General features: G+C 56.4%; 1 protein-coding gene across 1 annotated transcript; it reads right to left on the minus strand.

The window, feature by feature from the left end:
* Window positions 1-1,066: 1,066 nt before the first annotated feature.
* MYADM (myeloid associated differentiation marker) lies at window positions 1,067-5,105 on the minus strand. The gene is made up of 3 exons (XM_054587205.1): window positions 4,992-5,105; window positions 4,763-4,837; window positions 1,067-3,388 (listed from the first exon to the last, which is right to left on the minus strand). Exon 3 carries the CDS (start codon window positions 3,384-3,386, stop codon window positions 2,418-2,420), a length of 969 nt encoding a protein of 322 aa, XP_054443180.1. The 5' UTR covers window positions 3,387-3,388; window positions 4,763-4,837; window positions 4,992-5,105; the 3' UTR covers window positions 1,067-2,417.
* Between the last annotated feature and the right edge of the window lie 7,029 nt (window positions 5,106-12,134).

Raw genomic sequence — 12,134 nt, forward strand, 5'->3', positions numbered from 1 at the left:
GAGACGCCCTTGGAAGAAGCAGGGATAGGTGCAGGTCAGAGTTCTGGGGTGGGCACTGCTGTGATCAAAAGAGGCTATACCTCACCAAAATGGGGTGCCCGTTCTAGTTAGTCTTCCCTCTCTCTTCCGGCGAGACCCTCCCCACCCTTGCAGTTTCTCTTCCCAACTGCTTTTGCAGGTGTAGGTGCAGAAAATGGGTGGCACAATTCTGGGATTGCCTGAGATTTATGTATTTATGATTCTCTGGAAAAACAGGCTGGATGACCTTGTGTGGGACAGAGACTACTCATCTGATCTTTACCAAGGCCAGGTGTGACAGGGGATTAGAACGGAGTGGGGGCAGGGAGAAAAAAAGAACTGAGAGGGGAATGTAGACAGGGTCAGATCCTGAAGGCCTTGAACGCAGGACTAAAGGGCTTTGGTATTACCTGTAGGTTAAGTTGAGTGGGATATGGAAGGATGTGAGCAGGGAGGGCAGGATCCCACCTGGATGTTGGGGGCACCCTCAGGGCCAGGGTGGGCTGGAGGCAGGATGGTCAAGGAGACTGGGGCAATAGCTCAGATACCACAAAATGAAACCTGAGCTGGGTCAAGAACTTGGAGAAGGGGAGATATTTTATACACACACACACACACATGCATGGCATTTAGCAGGAAAAATAGACAGTGTTTGATTAGCACCTGACTGACTGAGGGAAGGTCAGTAAGAACAAGTGTCTGGGTTCTCAGCCCTGAGAGGCCAATAGAGATGGGGAATCTGTGAGTGTTGATTTTGGAAGAAAGATGCTGCACTCAGATGGGACATGGTGTTTCTGAGGTGGTCATGGCACCCCAAAGATGAAGAAATTGTGTTCCTTTCCATCCTAACTAGCTCTCCTGGTTTGGGAGAGTAATTTGGAAGATCCTGACTCAGCCCGTATTTTTCTGATGAAGCCAGTTGTCTTGGCCCCGCCCCCTCGTCTCACCAGGCCCTGGAACCTGGGCCTTGCCCTGCCTCCTGGAGTCCCCCCCCCCCCCCCCCGCAATCATAACGCAAGCACAAGTCTTCCTTTTATCTTTATATTGAGGTAAAAAATAAAATAAAGAAGATTACGGTTGTGGGAGTGGAGGAAGGGACGAGGCTTCCTTCTATAATTGACAGCAGAGGCTGATGGGAACCAGAAGCTCCAGGGAATTAAAAAAAAAATAAAATATATATTTGTACCATTTATATATATATATATATCATGTTATGCGTGTGAGTTTCAGAGAAGCAGGAAGTAGCAGCAGGAAGCAGCTAGCACACAGAAACATGCGTGTGTGTATCACACACTCAAGCAGTGCAAATCCTGACTACGGCGACAGCAATCCCCACCTACCCAACCCACCCACAAATTTTTTTTTAAATGGAAAAGAAACTTCCCCTTTAAGAATAGGACCATCCAGTAATTTTTGCCCTTGTGACAGGAAGAAGAAAAGAAAAAGCCCAGGCCACCATTCCAGGTAAGGCCAGCAGCGGCCATTTTCTTCCCCTCCCAGCAAAGGCCAGTACATGCTGTTTTTAATACTAAGGCTGGAACCTCCCATCTCTGCCCCTCACAAACCCTTCAGACATCTTGATACCCAGAGAGCAGTTGGGATGGAAAGCATCCATCACGCTTTGCTTCCTTTAAGAGGGCCGCGAGGCACGGGGTTTTACTAAGGCTGGCAAAAATTCTGGAGCCAATCAGGTGAGGCTGAGTGTCTCTGTGATTTAAGCATCCCACCCACTAGAAATTATTAACCTCCAGGGATTTTTTTGTTTGTTTGTTTTAAACTTAAAAAAAGAGATGCATTGTAATACCCCCGTCTCCACTGGGAGAAAGGGGGACCAACCCACAGATACCTGCCCCCACCCCCTTCCCAAACACACATACACACACACCTACTAAGGCACAGCTAGGGTGGGCACATGCTTTGGCAATGAGGCCTCTCAGGGGGCCCAGGGCCTGAACAGCTGCTAAGAGGGGTATGGGATGTGGAGCTCAGCACCTTTGGAGTTGGGGGTGGCAGTGAGGGGTGAATGAAGAAGTGTCAGGGCTCCCAAGGAAATCAAAGGAAGGAAATGGGACGCAGTCAGGGCGAAGGCAGGTGAGAACACAGGCAGGACGGCCCGAAAAGAACCAAGCAACAGACTCAGTAGAAAGGAGAGTGAAAAGAGAGCAAGGCAAAACAGGATGTGGGCAACCGAAAAAAAAAAATAAAAAAACAGGAAGGGAAGGAGATAGAGCATCAGGACAGAGGGGGGAGCAGGTGGAAGAGACAGGAGATAGTGAGCTGAATGGCAAGGAGAAGAGAAGGGGAGGAGAGGGACCCAGGAAGAGAACAATCAGAGGAAATCAGTACTCAGTAAAGACACCTGGGGAAAGAAGTGGATTCGGGAGCTCCTGGTCAGAACCTCAGACCCTGACAAAAACCAGGCGGGCCGAGTACACCAGGTCAGCCACATATGCCAGCAGGTTGATGGCCGTCAAGATGGCCACAGCCAGGCGGCGGTCCCAGAGGCACACATAGTAGCTGTGGCTGTTTCTGCAGCCAGAATCCTTCCACCGCTCCGGATAGCCGCCATACTTCTCGTCGAACTGGTAGAGGGGCCAGAGGACCATGGCAGAGGCATAGAAGAGGACAGAGAGCAGGGCCAGCCCGGACAGGAAACTGGGGAAGGGGATGGGCAGCACGTTGGTGCAGTCGTACAGGTTCAGCAGGATGGCCACCGCGGCCAGGATGAAGCAGATGGCGTACACGGCCACGCACCACTCCAGGGCCGGCTTGTGGTTGTACAGGCTGGGGCTACTGATGAAAGCAAAAATGACGCAGGCCACAAAGGTCTCGACCACTTTGAGCAGGCCTGGCACCGTGGCCATGTAGCCGGTGATCTCGCCGGGCCGGGCCCGGGTCCAGGCCACCTCGGTGGCATAAGCCACGCAAGCGATGGAGGAGAAGGCGGTGGCGGCGATGGCGTGGTCCTTTGAGCGGCCATGGGACATGAACTGGACGTAGGTGGTGGGGTAGATGATGGAGGCTGAGAGGCAGAAGAGGGCGGCGTAGCAGGCGAAGGTGATGGGGAAGTTGCGCCAGGACAGCGGGAAGCGAGCCTGGAGCCCACCCAACTCCACGATGATGATGATGAGGGTCACGGCGAAGCAGAAGCACCAGGCGAACATACACCAGTTACCAGTGAACCCGACCCAAGCGTTCACGCTGGCCACCAGCGAGAAGGCCACGCAGGTGGATAACAGCTGTACCAGGCGGAGGAGGCCCAGGGGCTGGGTCAGTGCCCGAGGGGACCCCAGGATGGTGGGGGAGCCCAGGCCTGGAGATGCCACGGTGGTGGTCGTGACAGTCGTGCGGGTCACTGTCACCGGCATGGCTGCAGGGAGGGGAAAGAAAGTGTCCAAAGAAGGTTCCAACCAGGAGAATCCAGGCTCCCAGCCTTTTTGCCCCCCACCCCAGGGGGGCAACGGAACCTGGACTCTCGCTGCGGCAGGCGGAAGGTATCCCACATGCAGGCCTTTCCGTTTTCAAACTGAGACAGTCCCAGGCCTACTAGGGTGACTTAATCTGATTTCATTAACCAGTGTCACCCCAATAAATTCAGTGTAAATAAATAAACAACCGCAGAGCTTTCTTCCAACTCAAGGCTGCCTTCCTGGCCCCAGAGATTCAGCCACCCGGCATTCAAGACCAGGCTCTTAGGGACCCCCTCCCCTGCCTCCCCCGGCACCCCATCAGAACAAGAGGCCGTCCGCTTAACAACCCATGTCTCGTGCAGCTTCCCCCTTTACAAGGGCCCAGGGCTCTGCATCTCAGCCCGCTGTCCCCAACTCACTCCCTCTCCTAACAAGCTGCGATAGTTCCAGCCTCCAAACGTGGAGCGCAGCTTCCACGTGCATGCCTTCGCGGGGACTCACATCTGATCAGAGCTCCCAGCCAGTCCCTGGACCTAGCTCTAAGCCTCTGGGCAGCACCCCCTCATTTCCCCACTCAGAAATCCGGAGTCTCTGCCCTCAGTCTGACTCCCGCCCTGGAGGACTTCAAACCAAAGGAAGTGCGGCTTCCTCATGCCCATCCTCCTGCCCCACATGGAGTCCAGCCCCCTCAGGACCGCAGCCATCTATCTAGTCCCCCGCCATCATGGAAATTAATCCAGTCCCCAGGTTCTCAACAGTCCAGTGCCCGGGCCCTTCCGCTGAAATCTCTAGGCCTCACCTGCCCCATGACACACCTTCAGACCTTGGGATTCTGGGCCCTCGGCCCAGAACACACCAGACACCTGCACTCAGGGAAATCCGCCTCCGGCTTCACTCCCTCCAGAACCTAGAGCTTTCACCTCCTGTCCTAAAGACCCTCAGGGACCCCGTACCCGGCCTGCTGGGGATCAGGTCCTCCTTCAGGCCTTTAACATGTCTCACATCTGTTGCCTGTCATCCCTAAAACGCTCAAAAGGCCTCTCTCAGACACAGGGAAATAAAACTTCCTTCCAGCGTCAGGGACCAGTTTAACAGGCTTCAACCGCTTCGGGCCCTGTCCCTGTCCTCGCTGCACAGCGGCTCCCTGAGGGCCCGCTCCAGTACCCAGGTGTGGTGCCCCAACTCCTCGGAACCCAAGCTCCCAGGTACTTCCCTCAGGATCTAGGCGTCGGGGACCCCAGTCCCATCCTCCCTCAGACCCAAATATTTAAAACTCCTACCACCCCGACCCCTCCCCCCTCAGACCCGGGAGCCTAGGCCTCCAGCCCACTCACCAGCGGTCTTAGCTGATGACCCCTTAGCTGATAGCACAGAACGATCCGGCTGCGGAGGCCGATGAAGTCAGACACCTGGAAAAGGTTAGTCAGAGCTTAAGAAGGAGGGAGAACCTCAGCGTCCAGCTCAGCCCCGGCTCCGCCCTCCCGCGCCCCAGGCCGCCGTCCGGCCGCGGCAGGAGGCTCGCCCCAACCCCCAAGCAGAGACCCTGCAGCAGCCCGGGCTCACCTCCCGGCAGAGCCGGGGTTGGGCGGGGTGACCCCAGGGCAGCCCCACTTTCTCGCGGATCAGCGAACCGCGGCGGTGACAACGAGGCTGCTAAGCGAAAGTGCACGCCCCGCGGGCCGGCGTGGGCGTAGGTGAGCGTCACCCAGCCCCCGGGGCAGCGGCGGGGGAGGGCCCTGGGCGGAGGCCGCCGGGCAGCTGGCCCGCCCGCGCAGCGTCTCCCGGCCTTATAAGGACTTCAAGTCAGCCCAGCCATCAACGCTGTCGTGGGGGACAGGAGGCGGCGCTGGGACCCCCACCCCGCGCCGGCCTCCGGGATGACCCGCCCCGCCGCTTGGTTTCGGGAAAGGGGCGGGGGGGGGGGCGGGGCGGAGAACCTGGACTCCAGGTCCTAGTTGGAAAGGCCTGGAACCCACATTTCTGGGACGTTCACCATGTGAGTTCTGGGACCCTAGGAGGACAGGCTGGACGCCTGACACCCTCCCCCCATCCCTCCAGGAGGAGTGGCCGGGAACCTTGATCCCCGGGTTCACCTGGCGGGAGACTCGGGGTTCGAATCGAATGCAGAGATAAGCAGCCACACCGCCCAGCAACTCCAGGAAGGGAGGTGTCCCGGGCCACCTGGAAGGTGCCGCCCCACACCCCTCCCTCCAGGGCCCGTTAGGAGGAAGTCGGGACAGCCCAGGAGGAAGAGGACAGGCGAAAACATCCACGTTGTCGCGCGGGAGGCAGGTTAACGCTGGGGCCACCTCCGGGGTGGCCTGAGACAGAGCTCAGGAATGCGCGGCCCGACCCCGGAGGAGGGAGAGTAACATCCCTTCGGCTTCGCGGCCCGACTCCGGACTCCTCCGGCCACACCCTGCCGTCCGCCCACCTCCAGGAGGCCGAGCGCCACACCCCACCGCTCTGCAAACTGAGCATCGCACCGGGGGACGCGGGCCCCAGCCTTGCTCTCCCTCAGCCTTGGTGCCCGGCCTTCCCAGCTCCGTCCGCGCTTTGGGAGCGCGGGTGCTGGACCTCGGCCCTGGCCTTTCCAGGCCAAGTTCGGGTTCTGTCTCCAAGATTGGGAGGTCAGTCATTCTCAATCCCAGCCACAGTCTTTCCCAAACTCAGGACTCCCCCTCCAAGCTCCTCCCCTCCAAAGAACCTCCCGGGACCACACTCTAGCCCCTTCAAAGCAGAATCCCGTCCGTCTGCTCCCTGAGATCAGGAGTCTGGACCCCAGCGCCCTCCTCCCTCAGACCCAGGGGTCCAGGCCCCCAGCCCCTCCTCCCTCGGACGCAGGGGTCCAGGCCCCCAGCCCCTCCTCCCTCGGACGCAGGGGTCCAGGCCCCCAGCCCCTCCTCCCTCGGACGCAGGGGTCCAGGCCCCCGTTCCCCGTCTCCGTTCAGACGCAGGACCTGTAGGATTCCAGCTCCCCCGCCCCCTGCTCGCCGGAGCCCGAGTCTGGCCCAGCCCCAGTCTTTCTAGGGACTCAGACACGCTGAATCCCAGCCCATCGCTCCAGCATCCAAGAATCCTGGACCGCTGCTCCCACCCTCGGAATCCCCGCAGCCTCACCTCCCGGGCTTGTGGCTGCCGAGCTGAAGCAGAGGCGACAGCTGCAGACGAGCAGGGTCTGCGGACTGGGTGGGGATGGCGGGCTGGGGAGCGGGGTGGGGGCGGGGGCGGGGCCGGCCCAGGGCTCCTCCGAGCCAGGGCTATCCCCGCGCCCGCCCCGGGGCGGGGCCAACGCCAAGACCCCGCCCCCGGGGGAATAGCTGAACCTGCGCTCTCCCGCTTCCCGGGCCGCGGCTGGGAGTGGAGGGCTGGAGTCACTGTCGCCATGGTGACAAAACAGGAAGACACAACAGCTGGCAGAGTGGGGGTTCCTAGGGGCTGCCCTCCCCGACAGAGCGCCTAGGCAGTCTCCAGGGGAGGCCCGGGGAGGCCGTTGCCATGGCAACCCGCCTGTTTAGCATTTGTTTAGGACCGAGACCCTCCGCTCAGGTCCCCGCCCCGGTGTCACCCCACTCTCCCTTCGGCCTTGCGGCCCCCTCCCTCCCTCCCCGCCTGCTCCAGCGCAGCCTGTCAGGATGGATGAAATCTTGGGACATCTGGGTCGCAGGGGGTTGGCGACCGAGCCTCGGTTTAATGGGGTGTGTGGGCTAGGATATCTGTCTCCTAGGTCTCTAACAGAGGAAGGAGGTACCCACCCCTACCTCTCGGGAGGTTTCTGGGCTGAGGTCCCCCAAACTCCTGGGTCCCCCAAAGAACAGTGGTCGGATTCCTAGGCTTAAGGATCCGAGGGTCCACTAATCGTTATTTACACTGGAACTCGCCGTGCAAGGACTGACGGGCTAGACCCCCGGGTCGCAGATGCCACCGTCCGTAGGGTGGAGGACGGGGTGTTGGCCGCCAAATTCCTGGGAACTAGGGCGATAGGAGTTAGGGGGCACCGACTCCCGGGTTCCACAAAACGCCCAGGCTGGGGACCCAGATCCTTGGCTTAAAAGAGCAGTCAAAGCTCAGACGCCTGGGTTTTCAGAGCAGATGTGGTTGCAAGCGGAGCCTCTGGAGCCCGGAACAGAGAGATATTTTTGGCCTGCATTCCTGGCTCCTGGAAAAAGGGAGGGGCTCAAAAGCTTAATGAAGACGGGGGCTGGGGGCGCCAGATTCCAGGTTCCTGCAAGAGGGGAGGGACCGTAGGAGCCTGGCTGCTCGGCCCGGAGCAGGGCGGGGCTGCGGGGTCCTTTTCTAGGGGCGGCTCTGGGGCCCTGACACCGATTGACAGAGCCTAGAAGCCAGCGGAGCTGAGGTCCGGAGACCCGAGGTCGGGCGGGGCGGGGTGGAGGCCGCCTGGGTCCCTCCCTATCGCCCCGGAACACTCACCCAGCTCTGCGGTTGTCCCCAGCGCGGCCCGGCTAGCGGCTGCCGAGGGGCGGAGCCTGGTGGCGGATGCAGATGCTCTGCAACGCCGAGCTAATGGGGCGCTGACCTCGCGGCTGCCGCTGGGTTCCTTCCAGGCCGAGGACGGATGAGGCTCTGAGAAGGAGCCCCGCGGTGAAAGCAGCGTGAGCAGGGCAGGGAGGGGTCGGAAGGGTCCCGGAGCTCGGTAAACCCGGCTGCACGCCCTGCGGAAGTGAGAGAGGCTGGGGGCGGGGGGGGGGGGGGGGGGCCTGGTGCTGGGAGCTCCCCAGCAGTGGAGGTGCGGGAAGGATGTGGGGCCTGTGTGCCCATTGTTGTGCCCCTGCAAAGGGGGTAGGCGCAGGCCGTCTCCGTCATTCTGCGCCCTGCATAGGGAAGGGGCCTCCATGCACCCCGCATCAGGACAGGTAGGAATCAGGACACGGCATGAGAGGCTCTCCAGGGACATCCGCAAACGCTATCCACGCCCTTCCTTGGCCCCCAGGGTAGCAGCGTCTCCCCAATCCTCTCCCTCCTGCCCAAATCAGTCACTCCGTCTGCTTGACCCCCGGTGGCCCTCCTGAGATACCCCAAAAAGTGCCGGGGCGGTCTGCACCCCCAAAGCTTACGCTCTGCTCTGCTCTAGTGTTCGCTGGTAGAAATACTTTCCTCTTTAAGCATGAAAACCCACAACCACAGAGTTCAAAGCAGGGAGACAGGAAGCAAACATTTAAAGAATGAGTCATCGGGTATGACCCTGAGAAGTGAAACAAACTTTAAGGTGCCCGGATTGGCTCAGGGTGTTTGCCCCTTGCCGGGGACAACGCCCTGACCCCAGCGACGCTGTTTGCAGCCTGGCACTGTACCCCAGCCTCCAACAGGCCGTGCCTCTGTTCTCTGGGGCGAGCTGCTTCGGGGTGATGGGGTACATGGACGCGCCCATGGACCTCCTCATAAACTGAGTTGCTTGATCTGAAGCGGGGTTGTGTGGTTTAATGGGACGGTGAATAGGGCCATTGAGTGCAGACCCAGAGGCTTCTGTTGGCAGCCGTGGGGAGGGCTAGAAAAGCAAACACAGCCCGGAGGTGAAATTATTCCAGGGAGGAAAAACTCGCTGCCCCACCCGTGGTGGAAGGGGCTCCATGTAATCGTCCGATGACCGGGTATTTGGTTGGTCTCCCTAAGACGCCATCCCATAGTGTGTGGGGGGAGAGTGGCCTTGGCACTGCTCGCTGCTGCCCCAAGGTGGGCCGTCATCAGTGTCTGTGACATCACGGGCTAAACTTGGGGGAATAACTGCTCAGGAGTCCGTCAAGCAAGCCCCAGGGAGGCTGGGGAAAGATGCTGATGGAGAGCCACAGAGTGGTCACCTGGTCGTCCTACCAGATGGCTCAATGGCATCTCCCCTGCCTACCAGATGGCTCAATGGCATTCTCCGTGCGAGAGTTGAGGGGCGGGGCCTTCACCTGGGATACAGAAGAACTGCTTTTCACTCCTGAAACCCTAGGTGAGGGTTTGTTTCTTTGTTTCACACCAACCATGTGAGGGTTGGTTTGTTTCACATCAACCGACAATTCTCCACCCCTCGGGACACCAACTGAGTGTCCTGTGGTTCAGTTTAATCCTGAATCTGGGTATGCTATGCTTTCTTGGAGTTCGCGTCAGACTCCGCAGGTTAGGAGCTCAGTGCCACAAGACCGCCCCCCACTTCAGATGCCAATCGCAAGTCCCAGTCCTCCCCTGCTTCTGACTGGGGGTTCCCCTGACCCCCTCCCAGGTTTGATAATTTGCTAGAGTGGCTCACAGAACGCTGGAAGGCACATCCTTACACAGGAGTCTCCACACTCTGGCTTCTTTGGAAAGTTCCATTCATTCATCAGCAAATACCAGTATTTATGAGTGTCTTCTAAATGAGAACAAAGCAGGCTAAAGAATGAAGATTTTACCTCATTTGTTAGTGACAAAGGATGTAGTAAATTCGTCTGGATATGTGGGGTATTTGCACTGTCCTCAGACGGATTCTCCGTAACGACCTTGCCACGGCCAGCTTCCCCATTTTCATGGGGTTTATTTTCCATGCTCTCTGTTTATCTTTTTTTTTTTTTTTAATTTAGAGAGAGAGGAAGGAAGAGAGAGATAGAGAGACTTGTTGTTCCACTTATTTCTGCATTCATTGGTTGCTTCTTGTGTGTGCCCTGGCCAGGGATTGAACACACAACCTTGGGGTATATGAGGATAATGCTCCAACCAATTGAGCTATCCAGTGTGTATCTTGATAAGACATACAGTGTATCTGTCTGCTCATTCCTGCTTTTTAGGTCGTATCAACACAATGTCAACTACACAGTTAATCGAATAGAATCGATGAGGTATTGAAAGACCAAGTTCCCCGCAGAATAAGCTGTGGAGCAGAGTTAGAAAATTCATGTAACTCCAAGCTAAGATGGAATGTCTAGCTGTATAAGCTTCCTAGGGCTGCCCTAACAAATTGTCATAATCTTGGTGGCTTAAAATGACAAAAATGTGCCCTGTCTGGTGTGGCTCAGTGTACTAAGTGCTGGCCTGAGAACCAAAGTGTCGCTGGTTTGATTCCCAGTCAGGGCACATGCCTGGGTTGCCAGCCAGGTTCCCAGTGTGGGGTGCATGAGAGGCAGCCATACATTGATGTTTCTCTCCCTTTCTCCCTCCTTTCCGACAGAATAAATAAAATATTTTTAAAATGACAAAAGTCCCAAAGGGCAGAGACATTTCTCTCACAGTCCTGAAGGGCAGAGACATCAAGGTGTCAGCAGGGACATACTCCCTTCAAAAGCTCTAGCAGAGGATGGCTTGCCTGCCTCTTCCAGCTTCTCGCGACTGTGCTGGACATTGCAGACCCACACAAGGTAACAGTTCATTCCTGTCTCTGGTAGCAATCCAAGAGTTAGCAATCCAGGGTGGAAGCGTTACCTCCAGGACCTCCAAGAGCCATTCTTGTGTTTTGCTTTGCTGCCTTCAGCAAGGGTTTCCGTTTGGGATCAAACGTGAGCCTGATCATACACTGTGTTGGCACCGCAGGCAGCAGGGGCGGGGGAGGGCAGGGGTTGGCATGCTTCTTTCTTTTTATGTGTACGATCGTGAAATTGTGCACATTCCCTGCATAGCCCATTGTCCAGAACTAAGTTACATGCCCCATATACGTAAGGGAGACTGGGAAATACAGTCTTCAGGTGGGGGAATATAAACCCGGCCTAAATCTTTTATGATAGAGGAGAGAAGTTGAGGAAAACTCCTGATAACCTCGGCTATGGCTCAGGAATATATCACAACCCATATCTCGCCTCAGCTCCAGAAGTGTATCAGGTGCTCACCAAGCCTCCCCCTGGAGGCCATGAAGCTCCAGACTTAGGACGTCCCAAGTGAGCAGGTGATCTCGCCTCCAAATCCTGGTTCGGAGTGCCATACATCGCCCGGAAACTTCGCCCCTACTCGTCCAGTTACACAAGTCGGGATTCTGAGGTCATCGTCGACATTATCCTCTCTCATATCCAGCCCAATACCATGTCCTTTCACCTTTACCTGCCCGGTTCTCTCAAATTCATTAACTTTTGATTTTTTATTTATTTATTGATATTAGAGAGAGAATGCGAAAGGAAAAGGGAAACACAGAGAGAGGGACACATTAATTTGCTGTTTCACTTATTTATGTACTCATTGGTTGATTCTTGCATGTGCCCTGCCTGGAGATCAAATCTGCCACCTTGGCGTATCAGACGATGCTCTAACCAACTGAGCTACCTGGCCAGGGTCAACTCTTGATATATAGGATTAAAACAATTAAAATACAGTTCTGTATTCTCTCTCAAATTCATCAACTTCTGTATATCTCTGGTTTAGTCACAGGTTGCTGTGATTAACAACAAATAATAAACTTAGTGTTTTAAAGGAATAAAATTCTGACACATGCTGTGGCATGAATAGACCTTAAAGACATTATCATAAGTGAAATAAGCCGGGCACAAAAGGGCAAATACGATATGATTTTATTTACATGGGATATCTAGATAGAGAACTCCGTAGAGACAGGAAGTAGAGAAAGGATGACCGGGGCTTGGGGAGGGGAAGGGGAGTTAGTGTTTAATGGGGACATGGTTTTAGTCTGGAATGATGAAAACGTATTGGAAATACGCAGTGGTAGAAAAAATTTTCTTAAAGAAAGAAAAAATGAAATGAAATAAAAAAAATGATTGTACTTAATGCCACAGAAAACTGTACAGTCAA

The sequence above is a fragment of the Pteronotus mesoamericanus genome, unplaced genomic scaffold (genome assembly GCF_021234165.1).
Source record: "Pteronotus mesoamericanus isolate MK-2021 breed Mesoamerican mustached bat unplaced genomic scaffold, CSHL_Meso_final scaffold_1135, whole genome shotgun sequence".
Lineage (NCBI taxonomy): Eukaryota > Metazoa > Chordata > Mammalia > Chiroptera > Mormoopidae > Pteronotus > Pteronotus mesoamericanus.

Excerpts from the sequence above, each read along its gene's own strand:
- MYADM (XM_054587205.1), bottom strand. The coding sequence starts at position 3,386 with ATGCCGGTGACAGTGACCCGCACGACTGTCACGACCACCACCGTGGCA.